At 42.0% G+C, this 22,110-nt stretch overlaps 1 protein-coding gene and 1 long non-coding RNA gene across 4 annotated transcripts; one reads left to right on the top strand and one right to left on the bottom strand.

Moving 5' to 3' along the window:
• Window positions 1-479: 479 nt before the first annotated feature.
• Window positions 480-21,934, top strand: gon4lb (gon-4 like b). 3 transcript variants are annotated; one of them, XM_088999001.1, is made up of 29 exons: window positions 480-547; window positions 928-1,023; window positions 1,098-1,213; window positions 1,865-1,939; window positions 2,022-2,072; window positions 2,168-2,206; window positions 2,288-2,389; window positions 3,242-3,307; window positions 3,405-3,551; window positions 4,513-4,750; window positions 7,517-7,618; window positions 8,859-8,899; window positions 9,006-9,112; window positions 9,941-10,142; window positions 10,223-10,309; window positions 10,378-10,558; window positions 10,627-10,777; window positions 11,945-12,095; window positions 12,175-12,291; window positions 14,157-14,924; window positions 14,996-15,233; window positions 16,440-16,600; window positions 17,592-17,786; window positions 19,050-19,193; window positions 19,277-19,579; window positions 20,407-20,490; window positions 20,562-20,890; window positions 20,967-21,069; window positions 21,139-21,934. In XM_088999001.1, exons 1-29 carry the CDS (start codon window positions 514-516, stop codon window positions 21,250-21,252), a joined length of 4,542 nt encoding a protein of 1,513 aa, XP_088855127.1. In that variant the 5' UTR covers window positions 480-513; the 3' UTR covers window positions 21,253-21,934. The 3 variants fall into 3 exon arrangements, with proteins under 3 accessions (XP_088855127.1, XP_088855129.1, XP_088855128.1); XM_088999003.1 differs by having other exon boundaries at window positions 3,405-3,518; window positions 21,139-21,933; XM_088999002.1 differs by lacking the exon at window positions 480-547 and adding an exon at window positions 746-770.
• On the bottom strand, window positions 8,107-9,123 carry LOC148896948 (uncharacterized). The gene is made up of 3 exons (XR_016115341.1): window positions 8,986-9,123; window positions 8,233-8,396; window positions 8,107-8,155 (listed from the first exon to the last, which is right to left on the bottom strand). It is a non-coding gene; the product is annotated as an uncharacterized LOC148896948 (long non-coding RNA).
• Window positions 21,935-22,110: the final 176 nt, after the last annotated feature.

Raw genomic sequence — 22,110 nt, 5'->3', positions numbered from 1 at the left:
GTTTATCCCTGTGCTCACTTCACACTTGAAAATATCAGATGCGGTAATTTCATAACGCACAGTGAAACGAAACAAACAAAATTATATTTTTTAAATATTCATAATTGTTTAAAAATACATTAATTTTGTAACAAATTCTGAACTACAAAAACACTAATGACCAGTTGAAATACACGTAGTATATTTTTTTTCGGGCAAGTTCTTTCCGGCCGTCATGTGGCGACATTTTGTTACTGTACCCTATGATTGGCGCCATTTCAGGGGAAGCTGGCTTGTTAATCAAATCAAACGGACACATTAAAAAATCACATTTATTTAAATAGATCAATTACTCGTGAAACAAATTCTGAACGACAAAAATATCCATGATACACGAAATATATATTTTTTGGGCCTCGCGATTGAACAATATCTCCCTCCAGGTCGCCAGGTGGCGACATTTTGTTACCACTGCGTTCTGACTGGCGCCATTTCAGGGGAAGCAGGATTGTTATTGGCGGAAATCAAATTGACATGCTGCAAACTAGCAGGGAACAAACATTCGACGGTAAATAATCTGACACGTTTTAGTGTTTAGTCTTTCAAATATCATGTCATTCAACAAATTGTTATCATTTACGAGCGCCACTTGTACTCACTGAAAAATACGTCTTCAGCAAGTTGAATGGCTCACGCGATGTAATACGGGCACCATCTATGTTTGTCATTTGTCGGAGTTAAAGCAAAATAATTTACAATTCGCTTCACCGTTTTGGCTCTCATGCATATACGTGAATAGTGAATCTATGTGCAACAATTATGGCCGACGATGGGTGAATAGATAGACTAAATGAATCCATTTAAGGTTACATGTGTAATTGTGTTCATGTCGATCGACTGGGCATATAAATACATATAAAATCTATCATTTTTTATTGATCTTATTAGCGAGGATGCACGAGGACGATGAGGAAGAGGGCAAGGACGCTTTTCTAGTCAAACTCAGGACTGCTGGACTGGAAGATGAATGGAGATCTTTGGCAGGTGACTTAGAACGAATGTGATGTAATCACGATCGAGTATCATCATCTCATGATGACATCTGTCTTGTCACTCAGGTGGGCAACAACTGGAGGAGTCCAGCGAAGACGAGTTGGGCAGACTGGATATCGATTTGGACAGAAAGTCCAGACAACACAACTTGACGTCCGGCAACGTGCGCACCATCTTGCATGTCAGTGGACATGCACACATTCACACACTGTTGCTTGGAATTCAGTTGAAAAAAAAAATCACAAGAGTTACTTGGACAAAGGCTGGAGAAAAATGTCAGGTGTGATAGAAGGGTTTCAGCTAGGATGAAAGGAAAAGTGTATAAAACGGTGGTGAGAACAGCCATGATGTTTGGACTGGAGACAGTGCCACTGAAGAAAAGACAGGAAGCAGAGCTGGGGGGGAGCAGAGCTGAAGATGTTGAGGTTTTCTTTGGGAGTGACCAGGTTGGATAGGATCAGGAATGAGTACATTAGAGGGACAACTCATATATTAGAGGCTTTGGAGAGAAAGTCAGAGAGGCCAGACTGAGATGGTTTGGACATGTACAGAGGAGAGAGTGGCTATATCAGGAGAAGGATGCTGAATTTTGAACTGCCAGGCAGGAGACCGAGAGATAGACCGAAGAGAGGTTTATGAATGCTGGCAAAGAGGACATGAAGGTAGCTGGTGTGATAGAAGAGGATGCACAAAACAGGGTTAGATGGAGGACACTGATTCGCAGTGGCGACCCCTGAAGGGAATAGCCAAAAGGAAAAGAAGAAGTTATTTGGACAAAGGATGGGGAACTTCTTGCAGTTTTTATGCGCTTCAACTTGTTTCTTTTTCTCAGGAGGTGATTACTCACGAACGTGTGGTGGACATGATGAAAGCTGCCATCAGAGCCACCCAGGACATGCCCATGTTTGTATGTCACGTTGCAACTCTAAAATGGACGACTTTCAAAATAAGACATGATCATGACAACTTGTCCTTTGTCACTTAACCAGGAGCCAAAGATGACACGCGCAAGATTAAAAAAGGCCATTCAACAGGGACAGGTGATTAATTAGCCACGCACAAATAGCCGTTCTTCATCATCAATAACATTATGGTCATGTATGACAAAGTCTCCTTGTGTTGTGTTTCTTTCCAGTGTCTCGACTGGAATTATTCCGCAGAACAAAATTTTCCGGTAAAACGTCACAACTGCATATCCAATGTTAATTAATAGGCTGGGTGAAATGCTGACTTCATTCACCTTTTTGTCTTCAAGCCTCGTCAGTTTGTCGACATCCATCTCGACGCCGACGAAGATTCGTCCGATGAAGAGTACTGCCCCGAAGACGAAGATGATGACGATGACACGGCCGAAGAGGTTTGCCTTTGTTTGTGATGTGTTTCAAAGGACAACCGACACCATTTTTTTTGTTTCCTAAATGAGATCCGAAAAACTTTGATAGCATCTAAAATACCTAAAACACACAGCCTGATATTTTTAGTCAAATGCAAAACACCAATAAAAATGACTTAGTGTCCCTAAACTGCCACAAAATGAGCTCGGAACTGGGCAGATTCAGAAAGTCCCGCCCCCTTGTTCATGACGTCGCTATTGGTCACACACTGCCTTGCTCCAGAATCAAAAGAATGGCTTCAGAGAGTTCAGATTCAGAGAAGATGCTTTCTTGTTACTCATCCAGTTATGAATATGATTCAAATAGTTCGGAAGAGGAAAGCATAAATGTTTGCAATTGATTATAGAAGTCCTTCCGTATCAATTAGAGCCGTCTGGACTCCAATGTAGCGCCCAGAAAATGCACAAAATGGCGCACAAGGTCCGTTGGATATGGGCTGATTTTTCCGCTGGGAATTTGTGTCAACTTACACCTTCTTTATGCGTGTTACCGCAATTGGCTGCGACACACAATGATTCACCATCGCGTTATTTATGTGGTTTTCCTTCTAATTTCATGATCAACACAGTGTTTTCAGATGAAAAAAAGTACCCAAAATGCATTGTGTGTCGCTTTCTCGAAAGCAAGACTTACTAAATATGCAACGCGAGTCTTAAAACGTAAAATCTAGCTATATGCGGTGGAATCTTTATTAAATGCGCTCAGTAGAAGTCATTTGAAGTGATTTTACAAATTATGCACACAACTGTAACTGCTGTAACATGATTTAATGTTACTATAATGTTCTCTTGTTTGCTATTTTTGTGCCCACGCAGACTTTCCTTAGTGATGGCGACATTATTTCGCCTGACAAGGTTCAACACCGTGACACCAGCTCCCAGGTAACCTTTGACCTTTCATCTTCTTTGGAGTGCTGTTGTTTTCATGCTGAGCGTTAACGTGATTTCTGGCACAATACTTTTTAAAACATTTTTTTAGGGGGACTTAATTCCCGCCGTCCTCCAGCTCACGGACGTTGGCCCCTCCTTCCTGGAACGCCTGAACGCTGTGGAGGAGGAACTCAACTGCGGTGCCGCCTCCCCTTCCTTGTCGGTAAACACAGAAGCCGCCTCCCCTTCCTTGTCGGTAAACATCTGCACACGCTGCACGATAGCTTCCTGTCGCTCGGCCTGCGCACGACAAAAAGTATCTTCGCCGTCGACGTCTCCAGACAAGTTGTGTCCATAATTTGTAAAATGGCTTTAAATGACTTCTGATGAGCGTATTTTAATAAAATTCCACCGCATATAGCTATATTTCACATTTTAAGACTCGCGCTGAATATTCCGGAAGTCTTGTTTTTGAGTTGGTGACGAGTCCGTACGTGACGTCACTAAAGGACCGCCCCTGACCATAAAAAAGACGCATTGTAGCGGTCCTTCCATCACGTCAATGTATTTTGCTGTACTTCTTTGGTCTGAGGACCTCGTGTTGCACCCAAAAGCCGCCAGAAGGCCAGAAGAGGGCGTCCAAGCGTCCTATAAGGAATTTATCAGCCTGTGGAAACTGAAGGTGGCCACAGGAGGTTGCCATTTTGTGCCTCTTTTTTTGGGTGAGAGATTTTCCTCCAATGTTGCCTCAAAATGGCACAAATAAATTCTTTAATCGATTGCAAACATGTGTGCTTTCCTCTTCAGAACTATTTGAATCATATTCATAACTGGATGTGTAACAAGAAAGCATATTCTCCGAATCTGAAGCCATTGTTTTGAATCTTGAGCAATGCAAGACGTCCTGGCATGACGTCACGAACTGGGGGCGGGACTTTCTGAAAATGCCCAATTCGCACCTCAATTTTTTTTGCAGATTATGGACATTTTAAGTCATTTTTATTGGTGTTTTGCATTTCACTAAAAATATCATACTGCGTGTTTTGGATATTTTAGATGCTATAAAACGTTTTTCTGATGTCAAAAGAGTGACGTCGGTTGTCCTTTAAACTTTTTCGGCTGGGGGAAGTGTCCAGAGGGAGAAAAAAAACTGAAATTCCATTTTGAAGAACATATTGGCCAGCCCTAAAATTAAAAAAAAATGTTATTGCATGCAGACTCACGAGTCAGGCCAGGAGAAAAATGAAGAAGAGAAGAAGGATGAAGGATCGAGCGGCTTGGCGTTCCGCACACGTTCCAAACTTCCTTTGGTCAACATCCCCCTGGAACAACTGGAGGCGGAGCTTCTGGCTCCTGACATTACAGCCGACATGTATGAGCAAAGCTCTGCCCGCAAGGGGGAAGATTGTCATTGGGCACGCTGGCTGCATGGACTCATGGCGGCCGACAACGGAGGTCAGGATAACAGAAATAATAATAATAATAATAATAATAATAATAATAATAATAATAATAATAATAATACATATAATTTATAAGCGCCTTTCAAAACTCTCAAGGTCACTTTACAGTACCAGGATGCGTGAAACTTGAGAAAAACATCCGAACCCGTGTTCTCATTTAATGACTTATGGTCACTCATGATTATTAGCTAACTCTTACTTCCAGGTTGAGTGATTATTAGCTAACTCTAAGCTAGCTAGCTAACTTTCTATCTATTTGAGTTACTTCCTGGCAGAGTGATTATTAGCTAACTCTTAGCTAGCTTTCTATTTGAGTTACTTCTGGGTTGAGTGATTATTAGCTAACTCTTAGCTAGCTATCTTTCTATCTATTTGAGTTACTTCCGGGTGGAGTGATTATTAGCTAACTCTTAGCTAGCTTTCTATCTATTTTTGCGTTACTTCGGAGTTAAGTGATTATTAGCTAACAGTTGGCTAGCTAGCTTTCTATCTATTTGAGTTACTTCCGAGTGGAGTGATTATTAGCTAACTCTTAGCTCGCTAACTATCTTTCTATCTGAGTTACTTCCGGGTGGAGTGATTATTAGCTAACTCTTAGCTAGCTTTCTATCTATTTTTGCGTTACTTCGGAGTTAAGTGATTATTAGCTAACAGTTGGCTAGCTAGCTTTCTATCTATTTGAGTTACTTCCGAGTGGAGTGATTATTAGCTAACTCTTAGCTCGCTAACTATCTTTCTGAGTTACTTCCGGGTGGAGTGATAATTAGCTAACTCTTAGCTAGCTTTCTATCTATTTTTGGGTTACTTCGGAGTTGAGTGATTATTAGCTAACAGTTGGCTAGCTAGCTTTTATTTGAGTTACTTCCGAGTGGAGTGATTATTAGCTAACTCTTAGCTCGCTAACTATCTATCTGAGTTACTTCCGGGTGGCGTGATAATTAGCTAACTCTTAGCTTGCTTTCTATCTATTTTTGGGTTACTTCGGAGTTGAGTGATTATTAGCTAACACTTAGTTGGCTAGCTAGCTTTCTATCGGTTTGAGTTACTTCCGAGTGGCGTGATTATTAGCTAACTCTTAGCTCGCTAGCTTGCTTTATATCTATTTGAGTTACTTCCGGGTGGAGTGATAATTAACTAACTCTTAGCTAGCTTTCTATCTATTTTTAGGTTAATTCGGAGTTGACTGATTATTAGCTAACACTTAGTTTGCTAGCTAGCTTTCTATCTGTTTGAGTTACTTCCGAGGGGAGTGATTATTAGCTAACTCTTAGCTAGCTAACTATCTTTCTATCTGAGTTACTTCTGGGTGGAGTGATAATTAGCTAACTCTTAGCTAGCTTTCTACCTTTTTTTTGGGTTACTTCGGAGTTGAGTGATTATTAGCTAACACTTAGTTGGCTAGCTAGCTTTCTATCTATTTGAGTTACTTCCGGGTGGAGTGATTATTAGCTAACTCTTAGCTAGCTTTCTATCTATTTTTGGGTTACTTCGGAGTTGAGTGATTATTAGCTAACACTTAGTTGGCTAGCTAGGTTTCTATCTATTTGAGTTACTTCCGAGTGGAGTGATTATTAGCTAACTCTTAGCTAGCTAACTATCTTGCTATCTATTTGAGTTACTTCCAGGTGGAGTGATTATTAGCTAACTCTTAGCTAGCTTTCTATCTATTTTTTGGTTACTTCCGAGTTGAGTGATTATTAGCGAACACTTAGTTGGCTAGCTAGGTTTCGATATGTTTGAGTTACTTCCGAGTGGAATGATTATTAGCTAACTGTTAGCTAGCTACCTAGCGTGCTTTGTATCTATTTGAGTTACTTCCAGGTTGAGTGATTATTAGCTAACTCTTAGCGAGCTAGCTAGCTTTCTATCTTTTTTAGGTATTCCGGGTTGAGTGAACGCTCGCGCGTGTGGCTGCCGCTGCTGACCCACAGAAAAACATCCTGTGACTGTAAAGTGACCTTGAGAGTTTTGAAAGGCGCTTAGAAATGGAATGTATTATTATTATTTACATCAAACATGGCGGATGGTTGCAATATGCAGCGTTAGAACATGAGTAAAACTCTCAAAGGCATTAAAAAGAGGCAGCCAACAAGCATATTCTCGTTTGTCTGCGTTGGGTAGTGGCAATTTGTTGCAGCTGTTAATGATTCGAATTTAGTGGATAATTGGAATTATTTCATAGCATATTAAAAAAGTAAAAAAAATGTTTAAGTAGATATTAGTGTGAAATATTGTGCTAAGTCTGTTCTCTTTGTCTTCTCTGTAATACCGTCGAATATCAAAATAGCACAGGATTGATTGTGCAGTAACTCAAGAAAATAGCAAAAGTTTTTTTTCATGTATGAATAAATTATTTGATAGATTTAAATAGATTTTACTGAAATAATGGTTTTTCATTTGCAATTTAGAAATATCATTCTCCAATGAATGTATTTTGGTTTATTATAATCAGTTTAGTATCTAGTGAAATTGGGCCCCATCCATTTTAGAATTTAACGCCCTTTTCAGAAACAAAATGGCCAACCGGCCCCCTTTTTAAATTTCCCAGATGCATCCATGTGTTTACCGCACATACCTACAACATTGAGTACTTTGAAGATGGCGTTTGGTTTTTCTACTTCTTTCTTTCCTTTCATTTTCCTTTCATAACTTTGCTGCTGTGAAATGTAAATTTCTCCAGTGCGAGACTAATCAAGGTAAATCCAATCCAAATGTTGACTTATTTTTTTTTTTGTTTTTTTTTTTTTTTATTGCACAGAGGAAGCCGATGATGATGATGACCCTGAGTATAACTTCTTGGATGATCTGGATGAACCTGACATGGAGGACTACAGGACAGACCGAGCTGTTCAGATCACCAGTACGTGTTGTATGATGATGATGATGATGATGTTAATGATTAGTCGACCAATGTTCCGTATTTTCCAGTGTATAAGGTACACCAGAGTATAAGGCGCACCCCCATTGAATGGTGTATTTTCAAACTTTTTCCAGATATAAGGCACACCTTCCATGAATGAAAAAAGTTTTCTATATATATATATATATATATATATATATATATATATATACAGTGAGACCTCAACTTACGAACTTAATTGGTTCCCAGACAGAGTGTGTAAGGCGAAAAGTGTGTATCTCAAAAAAAAAAAAATTCCCATAGGAAACCATTAAAATGGGAATAATCTGTTCCCGGGTTTCCATAAAATATACTTTTCAACTAAATAAGCCTTACAACTACACACAACATACCTTATTCTATGTATAATAAATGTGCTATTGTATTGTAATGAAAGAAATACACTGCACCGTATAATAAAGTCACTTTATTTACATTTGTGATGGTCATTGATGGCTTGACGGAATGGCGTTGGAGGTCGAAGGTCAAAGGCAATTGCTGTTTGGAAAGAGAGGCACATTACATGAGGACTGTAATTAAAGAAATAAACTGCTGTAAAATAAAGTTTCATTTACCTTTTTGATGGTCGTTGATGGCTTATGGAAGGAGAATCACCTTTCATAAGGACTGTTGGTAACTTAACCTCTGGTGCTGTTCGGTCGTGTGCTTCCGCCGAAGATCACTCCGCCAGCCGTGGCCACCTGGTCGGAACGGAACTCGGTCGTAAGTCGGATGTTCCCTGTAAAAGGCACTCCACATAATAAGGCGCTACAGTAAAGGCTGGGGTTACGCACGATTTCTTCTACAGGGGGAAATGGAGTCGGTGGTAGTTGTGAGACCTGTTGTGGCTCAATATTACTTCACATATAAGGCGCACCTGCGTATAAGGTGCTGGGTCATCTTTTGAAGAAAATCAAGGCTTTTGGGTGCGCCTTATACACCGGAAAATACATTATATAGGCGGGAGATAGATGAAGGATGATTGATTTATCAACTCTTCTCTCTGTTACAGTAAAGTCTCGTTATATCGATATTCAAGGGAGTCCGAAAAAATATCGATATAACCAGGACTATCGATATATCCGACCCTGTTTGCATGTAATTTTCTCCGTGCGTGCATAGAAATAGTATCGATATAACCGGGACTATCGATATATCCGATATCGATATAACGAGACTTTACTGTATGTATCTTTTCCAGAGAGGGAGGTCAGCGAGCTGCTGGAGGAGCTCTTTGACACGGTCGGTTGATCTCGCTTTCTCCTGATGACTTCAGACAATGCATGCCAGTGGCTAGCCCTCCACAGTCCGGTCCGAGGGGTTTATACCTTTTGGCATCCGTGTTCAGCTCCAGGATGACCAGCCAGAAGAAGAAGATGATGAGGAGGATGAGCATCCAGCTGAGGGGGAGGAGCCACTTGCCAGCCCTAACTTCAATGTCCCTCAGCCTTTGTGGTAAAACGACAGCGCTTAAATTACGTGTCCCGATGCGTCCTCCTGTTGGGACGCCACGGCAAAGATGTGCCGTGAGCGTTTGGGTCAGGAGGGAGAACAATCTGGTCCTCCTGTGAAGCTTCCTCCACTAAGCCCCGTGAAGGAGAGCTCAACTTGAGAGGAAACATTCATTCGCCATTTATTTATTTATTTATGTGTTTATTTATTTTATATCTGTGGGTTTTGTATTTATTTTGTAGATGTATCTTTATTTAGTTGATTATTTGTTTGTTTATCGCTTAGTTTATTTATTTGTTTTATATCTGTATTTTAGATTTCTTTATTTTGTTAATGAATGTATTTATTCATTTAGTTAGTTATTTGTTTATTTATTTAGTTATTTATTGATTTGTTTATTTATTTTATCTCTATGTATTTTATATTTATTTATTTTATGTATGCATCCATTTATTTAATTAATTAATTATTTTGTTGGTTTGTTAGTTGGTTATTTATTTATTTAGTTATTTAATTGTTTATCGATTTATTTTATATTAATGTATTTTATATTTATTTATTTTTCTTTATTTCCATCTATTTATTTAGTTAGTTATGTGGTTATTTGTTTGTTTATTGATTTTTTTATTTCTGTTTTTTTTTGTTTATTATTTAATTGATTTTTACATTAATTAATTTCCTTTAGGCAATAACAATTTTTAATATTGACTAAGTTCAATGTCCACTGCCGCCTAAATAAAAGAACAAAGAACAACAACTTGCTGTGTAGACAAGATGAATGTTGAATTGAATGGGATTTTTTGTATTTTTTTTTTTTTTTTTTTTTTTTAGCTTGGAGCCACCTTTAGCTGGTATGCTAACCGCGCGGAGGCTAGCGGCCCGTGAACAATTCCCCGCCATGCAGCACAGGAAAGCCCTGCAGGACACCACCAACCATCCGTGGCCTACAACCGGACACGTTACCTGGCTCCTTCCCAGTCTACTGTGCCCCACTTCTGCTCACAAGCTACAACTTCAACAGCAAATCCAGCAGGTATCCAGACATTTCTATGCATTTCCAAGTCCAAAAAAAAAGTCAATCCCAAAGTCTCATATTCCACCCCCGTCTTTTAGCACGTGCAGCTTCTTACTCAAGTTCATCTGCTGAGTCGTGGCGTCGGCGTCCTGAAACCTGAAGCGTCCATCACCAAACACTTCCTGGTAAGTCATGGACGCAGTCAAGAAAACGCTGCAGACAAACACTAACCAAACGAGAACGTATCCCGCAGGAGGAACTGCAGCGTTTCGCCACGAGGCAGGAGCAGCTTTTACGCGTTTCGTCTTTCCGAGCGTGCAACCTCCAAGGTGCTTTGGACCTTCTTCGGGAGGTTGAGCAAAGAGTGGACCTTCCTCCTCCCACACCTCCCATTTCTAGGCGCTGGCTCCCCGTCATGTCTTCGTCCACCATTGGTAAGTCCCCCCCCAGATTCTTCACATTAGTTCCCTTCTCGCTTAAATTTGTTTCTCGCTCTTTTTAGGCCACGCCTTCCCCGTATTGCCCTCAGAGACCGCATGGTTGCTTGCAACACGACAGGTCTTTCTCTACCCTGAACTACTTCCTGTTTGCAGCTTGGATCCTTCCCATCACACACGACCCTATCGCTGTATTTTTACTCCAGGAGAGGACGGGTAAATAAAATTAATTACACTTAAATATACATAATCCGACATCCACCTTCCCACGGCATCGAGACAGGGATCGAGAAAAAAAAATGGAGGAACATTTTTGGGATTGGATTGAATTGGATTAGTCTCGCAGTGGAGAAATTTACATTTCACAGCAGCAAAGTGATGAAAGGAAGAGGAAAGGAAAGGAACAAGTAGAAACACAAAATACAAGAGCTGCTGTAAAGGCAGCCACTCTTGCGGCGCCATCTTGAAGTCAAAAGAACAAAAAAAAACAAAGTTAATAATGTGACAGTCATTCAATATTAGCACTTTCTGCGCCGTCTTGCATGACATCACTGTAAGAGGAAAGGAAAAAGTAGAAAAACAAATACAGGAGCTGCTGTAAAGGCAGCCACTCTCGCGGTGCCATTTTAAAATCAAAAAACAAACGCTAAATAACAAATAATGTGACAACAAAAAGACACAGACATTCAATTTTAAGCACTTTCTGCACTAGCTTTGTTGAAGCTGTTCTAGATGAAAGAGGAGAGAATCAAAGCGTCCTTTTCACCAGTGAATCAAAGAGACGTCATGATGAAATGTGCACGTCTACTACAAGCTAAATGTTGAAATCAAACACGAAACTGTAGCATCCATTCACAAAAAGAAATTGTCTTACGTCTACTGACCCACGTAAATCCGCTTCAATTCCTAGCTGCGACAGTATGTGTGTATTATGTAGTTCCCAAATAATTTCTCAGCCTTATCCTTCAAAATAAAAGGCTTACACATGATCCCTTTTGGACTTTCCAGTGAACGTTACAGGATTTTTATTCATTTATTCACTTTAATAATAATAATAATACATTTATAAGCACCTTTAAAAACTCTCACGGACACTTTACCGTTAGTGAGTTTTTCTGCGGGTGAGCAGCAGCCAGACGCGCCAGCTTTCACTCAAAGCGTCCTTTTCACCAATGGCTCAGGGACGTCACGGTGAAATGTGCACGTCTCCTACGAGCTAAATGTTGAAATCAAACACGAAGCTGTAGCATCCATTGATAAAAACAAATTCTCACATTTCCTGCCCCACGTAAATCCGCTTCAATTCCAAGCTGCGACAGTTACGCATCGAATAACGGACCAAAACCAATAACTTGTGAAAAACAATCTCATGTCCTTGTGTAGGTTAATAATATTAGGTCTGAAGCACTTTGAAGGAGCCGTCAAACCAGAGCATCTGATCAGCTCCTACCTGCTCTCCAAGAGTGCTTGGAAGTTAAGAAAACACATCAGAGAGATGAACAGCACCAGGGCGCCGGGTGAAAATGTTCTCAAGGTGAGAAGACGTGGAAAAAAAACCATCACGGGGAAGGAAAACGTTTGAAAATGTCTCACAAGTTGACATTTTTCTCCAGATGTTCCTTGCCCGGCAACTCACTGCCCCCTCGGCATTGCCCTGTGAGAGAGTGCAACCTGAAGACCAGCGCCCCCCGGTGGAGAGAAACACCACTATCATGCCAGCTTGGCTCAAGGTGTGAAAGATAATACAGTAAAGTCTCGTTATATCGATATCGGATATATCGATAGTCCCGGTTATATCGATACTATTTCTATGCACGCACGGAGAAAATTACATGCAAACAGGGTCTGATATATCGATAGTCCCGGTTATATCGATATTTTTTCGGACTCCCTTGAATATTGATATAACGAGACTTTACTGTGATAATAATGATAATACATTTTATTTATAAGCGCCTTTCAAAACTCTCAAGGTCACTTTACAGTCACACGATAAGTTTTTCTGTGGGTGAGCAGCGGCAGCCACACGCGCGAGCGTCGCACCTCCAATGAATGACAAAAAAAACATCAAAATGTAATATATCAAAGTTTTCCAAATACTGTATCAGGCACACCACAATGTCCCCTATTATTTTACTGTTTTGTGTGGATTTTTACGTACAGTTAATAATAACCCACAACATAATCTGTTATTTTTTTTCTCAACATAATATGAGGGTTAGAGGACAACCGACGTCACTTTTTTGTTTCCTAACTGACATCAGAAAAAGGTTTTATAGCATCTAAAATACCCAAAACACGCAGTATGATATTTTTAGTCAAATGCAAAACACCAATAAAAATGGCTTAAAGTGTCCAAAATCTGCAAAAAAATTGAGCTGCGAATTGGGCATTTTCAGAAAGTCCCGCCCCCAGTTCGTGGTGTCACGGCAAGACGTCTTGCCTTGCTCGAGAATCAAAACAATGGCTTCAGATTCGGAGAATATGCTTTCTTGTTACTCATCCAGTTATGAATATGATTCAAATAGTGCTGAAGAAGAAAGCATACATGTTTGCGATCGATTAAAGAATTTATTCCGGGTCATTTTGAGTCATCAGAGGTGGGAAATGTCGCACCCAAAAACGGCAGAAAATGGCGACAAAGCCGTGTAATGAATTAATCAGTCGTATAAGGAATTAATCAGTCGTTTCCACAGGCTGATTATTCCTTACGTGGAGCTTTGTTACCCTCTTCTGCCTCTTTTTGGTCCTACACAAAGTTTTCAGACCAAAGTACAGCAAAATGCATTCACGTGATGAAGGACTGCTAAAATGTGTCCTTTTTTCGGTCAGGGGCGTTCCTTCAGTGACGTAGGGTGAGGACTCGTCACCAACTCAAAAACAAGACTTCCGGAATATTCAGCGCGAGTCTTCAAACGTAAAATATAGCTATACGCGGTGGAATCTTTGTAAAATACGCTCAGTAGAAGTCATTTGAAGCCATTTTACAAATTATGGATACAACTTGTCCGGAGACGTCGGTTGTCCTTTAAAGTAGCGTATTTTCTGGTGTATAAGACTATTATTTGACTGTTTTGTGTGGATTTTTACATACGGTTAAAAATGATCCGCATCATAATCCACATTATTTTTTTTCACATAATATGAGGGCTAAAGTACTGTATTTTCCGCCGTTATTGGATATGTATGCTGCTTGGAATTGTCGCGGCTTGGAATTGAAGCGGATTTATGTGGGACAGGAGATATGAGATAATTTCTTTTCGTCAATGAATGCGCACCTGCATATAAGGCGTAGGGTTATCTTTTGAAGAAAATCAAGGCCTTTGGGTGCGCCTTATACACTGGAAAATACGGTAAATGTCAATGAAAGATGGCAGGTTTAACAACTGAACTCATGTAAAAGACAATACGTAAAATAATAAATTCTGTTTTTGTTGAAATAGAAGATAAAAACTGCTATGTAATGCGTTTCAAAACCCAAGTCAGGGTACAATGGCCCAAAAGTTGTTGCTTCAAAACGGTTAAAAAAAAAAATCAGAATCCAATCGGATTGATTTTGCTAAATCTTCTGCTCTCGATGCCGTCTCCTTTCCAGAACAGCCAAGAGGTCATCCAGAAGACACAATTGAACCCCTGTTCTCCGTGCTACCCACCCTTCCTTCCTAAAGGCTCCAACCTAAAACTCTACCCGTCCCGCCTCAAAAAATCCTCCTGCCAACCCGTACGCTCCCAGAAACGTTTTTTCACCCTGGCCCATAATGCATCTCTGCATCCCATTTACCCGGCGGAAAAAAAAACAGAGCCTCTCCCGCCGAACATGTGCACTACGAGCGCTCCGCTCAAAGCCAGCTACTTCCTCGTTGAAAGAGATGCCACGTCGCAATTTTTACCCTGTGTGACATTGCGGGCCAACCATGCCGGAACATTCACCGAACCCATAGAATCAAGCCGACTGGAGGACGGACACAACATTCGCTCTGAAAAGCCATCTGGCGGTCAAGAAGCAGGATGTCATTGGACCAATTCAGGGGGGGCGGGGCAAAAGCCGGACGAGGAGCAGCCCGGGGTCGAGGAATCACAAGAGGAGAATGAGGAGCGGGGAGAAGAGGATGAAGGAGATGGTCGGGACGGAGAAGAGGCGGGACAAAGGGAGGGAGAGGAACAAGGAGGAGAAGAAGAAGGACAAGAAGATGGGGAGCAAGGAGACGGGGAGAAGGACGAAGAACAAGAAAAGCAGCAGGAAGAGGAAGATGACGAAGAGGAGGAGGATGAAGATTTTGACGAGCTGACGCAGGACGAAGACGAGGAGGAGGCCATGTCGTCGGCGTCGGAAGAATCACTTCTGTCCATCCCGGAGCTGCAGGTAACATTTGCATTCAGCCTCCGCGGGGGCGTCACGGGGTAAGACCTGACCTTTGACCCGATCCCCCAAAGGAGACCATGAAGCAACTGGCCTGGCTGGCATCCCGTAGGAGGTTGGCCGGCGACGCCGAATCGGAGGAGGACCACTCGCCCATCTCGCCCGGATCAGAGGAGGAAGAGGAAGAAACGCCCAAAGGAGGCGACAACAACGGGAGGACGGCGACGGCGGCGTCGGAAGACGACGACGTCGTTCATGCCGGCGAGGAAGAAGCACCCCGAGGAGGACGAAGAGGAGGGAGACGAGGAAGAGGTCGGTCACACTCGTCTATTCTATCGGGATGCTATCTATTCGCTATCTAACTAGCTAGATAGCTATCTATTAGCTGTTTATTAGCTAGCTAGCTAACTTTCTATCTATTTGAGTTATTCTGGGTTGAGTGAACGCTGGCGCGTGTGGCTGCCGCTACTTACCCACAGAAAGATTTATCCTGTGACTGTAAAGTGACCTTGAGAGTTTTAAAAGCCTGGCTACCTAGCTAGCTATGTAGCTGGCTATTTAGCTAGCTACCATTTTGCTTGCTAACTAGCTAGCTGGCTACCTAGCTCGCTATCTATTTGCTATCTAACTAGCTGGCTAGATATATATATTTGTTATCTATTAGCTAGGTAGCTAACTTTCCATCTATTTGAGTTATTCTGGGTTGAGTGAACGCTGGCGCGTGTGGCTGCCGCTACTCACCCACAGAAAAAATTATCCCGTGACTGTAAAGTGACCTTGAGAGTTTTAAAAGCCTGGCTACCTAGCTAGCTATGTAGCTGGCTATTTAGCTAGCTACCATTTTGCTAGCTAACTAGCTAGCTGGCTACCTAGCTCACTATCTATTTGCTATCTAACTATCTGGCTAGATATATATTAGTTATCTATTAGCTAGCTACCTAACTTTCCATCTATTTGAGTTATTCTGGGTTGAGTGAACGCTGGCGCGTGTGGCTACCGCTACTCACCCACAGAAAAATTTATCCTGTGACTGTAAAGTGACCTTGAGAGTTTTAAAAGCCTGGCTACCTAGCTAGCTATGTAGCTGGCTATTTAGCTAGCTACCTTTTTTCTAGCTAACTAGCTAGCTGGCTACCTAGCTGCTATCTATTTGCTATCTATTTGCTATCTGACTAGCTGGTTAGATATCTATTAGTTATCTATTAGCTAGCTCGCTAACTTTCTATCTATTTGAGTTATTCCGGGTTGAGTCAAAGTCAAAGTCAGCGCGTGTGGCTACCGCTACTCATCCACAGAAAAATTTATCCTGTGACTGTAAAGTGACCGTGATAGTTTTGAAAGGCGTTTAAAAATGAAATGGATTCTTCTTCTTCTTCTTCTTCTTCTTCTTCTTCTTCTTCTTATTATTATTATTATTATTATTATTATTATTATTATTGTTGTTGTTAGTGTTGTTACTGTTGTTACTATTACTATTATCATAAAAAAATCCAACGTTTTGTTGTTTGTGGACATCAGGTCAGCAGAGTCGAGCTCTCGGGGGGCCGCGGCGAGCTCGTCAGGAGCGTCACAAAAAAGACGAAACTAAAGCAAGTCTGCTCTATGACGAAAACATGCTGGAGAACGACCCTCAGCGCCTAAGCAAAGACGTGGCCTTCGCTCAGAGTTACCTCAACAGGGTGAGGATTAATTATGTTACAGTGATACCTCAGCTTACAAACGCTTTAGTTTATGAACTTTTCACCTTACGAACATTAAATTTGCGAGAATATAATCTTGGCATACAGACGAGTTTTCGGAAAAACACACGGAGAGCCACAATGGCTAGCGGACTAGTTTTCGGCGGAAGAACACCAAACCACACGGTCGAACAGTGCCACGGTGGTTGGCGGACTAGTTTTCCACACCCCCTTTGAGTGCAGATGTGTTTTGCTATCGAGTTGAGTACTTTTGCTATTACGGGTTCCGAAAAAGACCCCACCAAAGGCTAGTGTTAACCCGAAAATGACACAAAATAAAATTACGGTCTAGCAGAAGAAGGAGATCATCGGAAAACACGAACGAGGTAAACGCACACCTCGCTCGTGTGACGTAGCGTGCCAGTAGCAGTATGCTAAGTCGTCCATTGCTACGTTGGCTAAGGGTGTTTCTGTGTTGTCTAAACAACAGTCTCAGGCGATAGAAGAGGTTGAAAAACTTCTGTTGATTTGGATTAACAAAAAGCAGCTAGCATGGGAAAGTGTGAGGAAGGGTATTATCGCCGAGAAAGCACGACAACTTCACTCGGATATCATCAAGAGGCAACTACATCAACGACCATCAAAAAGGTAAATAAAATGACTTTATTATACTGTACAGTTTATTTCTTTCATTACAATACAATAGCACATTTATTATACATAAAATAAGGTATATGTTGTGTAGTTTTAAGGTTTATCTAGTAGAAAATGATGTTTTATGGGGCCCTGGGAACGGATTATTCTCATTTTTAATGATTTCTTATGGGAAATAAATGTTTGGCAGACGAACTTTTCACCTTAAACATACTTTCTGGGAACCAATTAAATTAATAAGCTGAGGTATCACTGTAGTTTCCCCTCCGTTTACACCTCCATGCATCTTTATTATTATTATTTTTTTTGGTATCGTTTCATCAAATCCATCCTTGAGGTTCGGGAGGCGCTACACGAAATCCCCGGCAAGATGGAAGAGTTTGTGTCACTGCTGAACGACCTGGAGCGGCTGGAAGGACAGGAAGTGCTCGGCGTCTTCAGGAAGCTACGCAGCATCCTGGGAAACCGGACGGATTTGACGCGGGACTTTGCTGCTTTCCTGCATCCGGAACAGGCCCTGGAGTGCGGACTGGTAAAGAGGGGGTCGAGGGACATGCGGCTTTCCGTTGGTGGGGGTGTTGCCGAAAAAGGGAGAGAAGCAGAACATAAAATTATATTATAGCTAGATAGCTATCTATCTGTCTAGCTAGATAACTAGATATATGTCTAGCTAAATAGCTAGATAACTAGCTATCTGTCTAGCTAGCTATATACCTCGCTATATGTCTAGCTCGCTCTTTGTCTGGCTATCTAACTGGATAGGTTGCTATCGGTCTGGCTAGATAGCTAACTATATGTCTATCTAGATAGCTGTCTATCTAGATAGCTAGCTGTTGGTCTAGCTAGATAGCTAACTATCTATCTAACTAGATAGTTAGCTATCTGGCTGGCTAGATAGCTATCTATATGTCTAGCTAACTCGATAGCTAGCTATCTCTATACCTAACTAGATAACTAGATATCTGTCTAGCTAGATACCTAGCTATCTGTTTAGCTAGCTATATACCTCACTATCTGTCTAGCTCGATATTTGTCTGGCTATCTAACTAGATAGCTTGCTATAGGTCTAGCTAGATAGCTAACTATGTCTAGCTAGATAGCTAGCTATATAGCTGTCTGTCTAGATAGCTAGCTATTGGTCTAGCTAGATAGGTAACTATCTACCTAGATAGTTATCTATCTGGCTGGCTAGATAGCTATCTATATGTCTAGCTAACTCGATAGCTAGCTATCTGTATACCTAACTAGATATATAGCTATCTGTCTAGCTGGATAGCTAGCGATCTATCGAGCTAATTAGCTAGATAACTAGCTATCTGTCTAGCTAGATACCTAGCTATCTGTTTAGCTAGCTATATACCTCACTATCTGTCTAGCGCGCTATTTGTCTGGCTATCTAACTAGATAGCTTGCTATCGGTCTAGCTAGATAGCTAACTATATGTCTAGCTAGATATCTAGCTATATAGCTGTCTATCTAGATAGCTAGCTATTGGTCTAGCTAGATAGGTAACTATCTACCTAGATAGTTAGCTATCTGGCTGGCTAGATAGCTATCTATATGTCTAGCTAACTCGATAGCTAGCTATCTGCATACCTAACTAGATAGATAGCTATCTGTCTAGCTGGATAGCTAGCTATCTATCAAGCTAATTAGCTATATAGCTATCTGTCTACCTAGATACCTAGCTATCTGTCTGGCTAGATAGCTAGCTATTTGTTTATTTATGTATTTATTTGGTATTAAGTTTGGTGTTCGTTTTCCTTAACTGGAACGACTTTGCTGGTGTGCGCAGTTTCAAGAGCAACAAGCCTTTGAGCGCAGTCGACGCTTTTTGCGACAACTGGAGATCACGTTCGGAGATAATCCGTCTCACTACAGCAAGATCATCAAGGCTCTGCAACCCGGACCGCGCCTCAGCCCCACCGACATCGACGAGGTACGTTCCCACCGTCATACGCCCAGCGCACGTCGTGGCTGCTCGTCATCACCGCCATTCGTCCTCTGCTGCACGTCTTTTAGCTCAAAGCTCAAATGGCCACGCTGCTCAAAGGACACCCTCATCTTCAAGCGGAATTCTGGGTGTTTTTCGACGAGCTCCGCCCACCGCCGGCTCGCCCAGGACAATTCGAAGAAGCCCATTGGCCGGAGGACGGCGGAGGCGGGGCAGATGGAAGTGAGGGCGGAGGCCGCGTGAACGCAGGGATGGCCGATGGCGCTTTTGAGGAAGTCACCTTACCCGACGTGGACGAGGACGGACACAAGATGGATGCTGCCATGAGCCGCCGCCAAAGGAGGAAGCTCCGGTCGCATGTCGCTGACGAGGTAGAAACGGACGGGAAATTTTGGTGATACAGTTATATCTTGGCTTACGAACTTAATTGGTTCCCATACAGTGTGTACGGCGAAAAGTGTGTATCCCGAAAATTAATTTCCCATAGGAAACCATTAAAATGAGAATAATCCGTTCCCAGCTCCCTATGAAACATAATGTTCTAATTTTCTAAGCCTTAAAACTACACAAAATATACCTTATTTTATGTATAATAAATGTGCTATGATATTATAATTAAAGAAATAAACTGTACTGTATAATAAAGTCGTTTTATTTACCTTTGTGATGGTCGTTGATGGCTTGATGGAATGGAGTGGCCGGTTTCATCAGCATTAAACACTTGATGAGGAACGTAGCCTTCTTCTTTCACCATCTTGAGGAATTATCCCTTGTAGGTGCTTTCTCTGCGATAATTTTACCTTGTTCCTCATCAATTGTGTTCTGTTTGGCTGGGTTGATAGCTTTTTGCATCAAGTGTACAGATGGCTTGTGCTGGTTGTTTGTGGAGCATGATTGATGGGATATTTTAACCTTGCAGGCTACACTCTGCCTTTGAACTATCAACGTTGAAATTGTTTCACTGTCTTCTGCCTCTCTCTTTAATGTTTAAACCACCTCCCCTCACTGCTGCGTTCTTGACCAATCACGTGGCTTCAACCGAAGACTGAGGGCGGGGAATAGGGGACAAAAAAAGTGGCGGCACCCATTTTCATAAATTTAACGTTCGTAAACCCAAAAGTTCGTAAGCCAAGGGGTTCGTAAACCGAGGTATCACGGTACCTTCCCGCGCTGGCTCAATTTGCTGCTTTCCTGTCAGGAATCCGATTGGCTTTGCCTCTGTCACCACTCCAAGAGCCGCGCGCACCGTCGCAGAGGATGCGCACGCTGCCATGGCAATAAGGTGCGCCATTTTGTTGTCAAACAAAATCTTCATCTGTCAGCAATGTGACACCCTCGTCACTTCCTGTCCAGGGTTCAGGGGGGGTCTCACGAGCCATGAAGACTCTCGACCAACTCGACACCCAAACAGGCTCGGAAGACAAAGATGGCGAGCCAAAAGTCGCCAACTCCGCGCGCACCGGTGCACCATCATGGGAACGCTCGTTCCCATTGGCCGACGACGAAGAAGGGGATGACGCCAACAAGGTGGATTCCCCTCCTTCGAAGAGGAAAAGGGTAGAAGAGGTCTCTCCTCCATCCTCGGCCCCCCCTGGCATCGCCCTCGCGCCTCATGACCTCCCCGTTTGCGCCAAGAACATTTCTGTGACGCCGAGTGGAGAGAAAGTGATCCTGTGGACCAGGTGCGACCTCTGCCCAGCGGGGGTCATGTAATCCAGGGCGGCAGCCGGGCTCAAATAACCACAGATTGTCTTTCAGGGAAGCGGATCGGGTCATTTTGACCACATGCCGGCAAGAAGGAGCCAATCATCACACCTTTCAGGACATCTCAAGTCTACTCGGCAACAAGACTCCTGGGGAGGTGATTGGTTGCCACAAGCCTGGTAAAAAAAATAAAATAACTGACATTCATTTTGTGGTTTTGTTTCAGGTTTCTCGCCGCTTTCGGGATTTAATGCGTCTTTTTCAGAGCGCCGCCCGTCACGCCGGCTCAGACGATGAGGCTCCGCCTTCTGAACTGGAGGCCAGTGAAGAACAGGACTGATCTTTGTGGGCATGTGTCATATTGTTTTCCTGTAAATAATTGTTCTCTCTCTGCTCACTATTGAAAGGTTGGGTGAGGATAAAATAAGATTTTTTTGTGTGCGTGTTTCCGTTTTAAGTTCCATTTTTAAAGGAGAATATATTTCTTATCTCATTCACTGCCATTCCTGAATTTATTCGGGTTTTGTTTTGCTGTTGCGGGGTGCGAATTGGTGATGTGTAGTTCGCGAACGAACTGGCTCTTAAAGCCAGTTCTTTGAAGTGAACGACTCTCCCTTCGTTTAAAGCCGCACACGATTGGTCAAAATCTGTGGCAGAAGACACACATACACATACTGGAATATAAATAAAGCCACATACATTTTAAAAATGATATATATTTTTAGTACAGTATTCGTAATTCGTTTTACATATTTTATATTATTTTTGGTAGGAAATTAATTTGAGCAATAACAAAAAACTGAGGAGCCGAAAGAGCCAGATCGTTTTACTGAGCCGAGCCAAAAGAACCAGCTCTCTAAAATGAGCCGTAATTCCCATTACGAGTGTGAATCGAGCTGCGGTCAGACCTCTGGCAATGTTTTTCCCTCACACTAGGCAGCAGCATTTTCCTTTTGTACAACCGCCCCCATGTCTATTGCAAATAACTCTACAGCCAAATAAAATAAACATAAACCTTTTTTTCTGATGACAGAAAAAAAATCTAAGGGTTTTTTACGCTGCATTTGAATGTTTATGTCGTCCTAAAAGTCGTTATTCTGTGGGTCCTGCAATTTGAGTGAAATGACAAAAACCCTGGCACTGGGGCGGACACATTTTTGCATCTGGCAGTGAATGAGTTAATAGTTTTACCTCTTAT

The sequence above is a fragment of the Hippocampus bargibanti genome, linkage group LG06, assembly GCF_051943395.1.
Source record: "Hippocampus bargibanti isolate YZ-2025 linkage group LG06, ASM5194339v1, whole genome shotgun sequence".
Lineage (NCBI taxonomy): Eukaryota > Metazoa > Chordata > Actinopteri > Syngnathiformes > Syngnathidae > Hippocampus > Hippocampus bargibanti.
The sequence above is the reverse complement of the archived record's forward strand: the minus strand, read 5'-3'. Positions and strand labels throughout refer to the sequence as shown.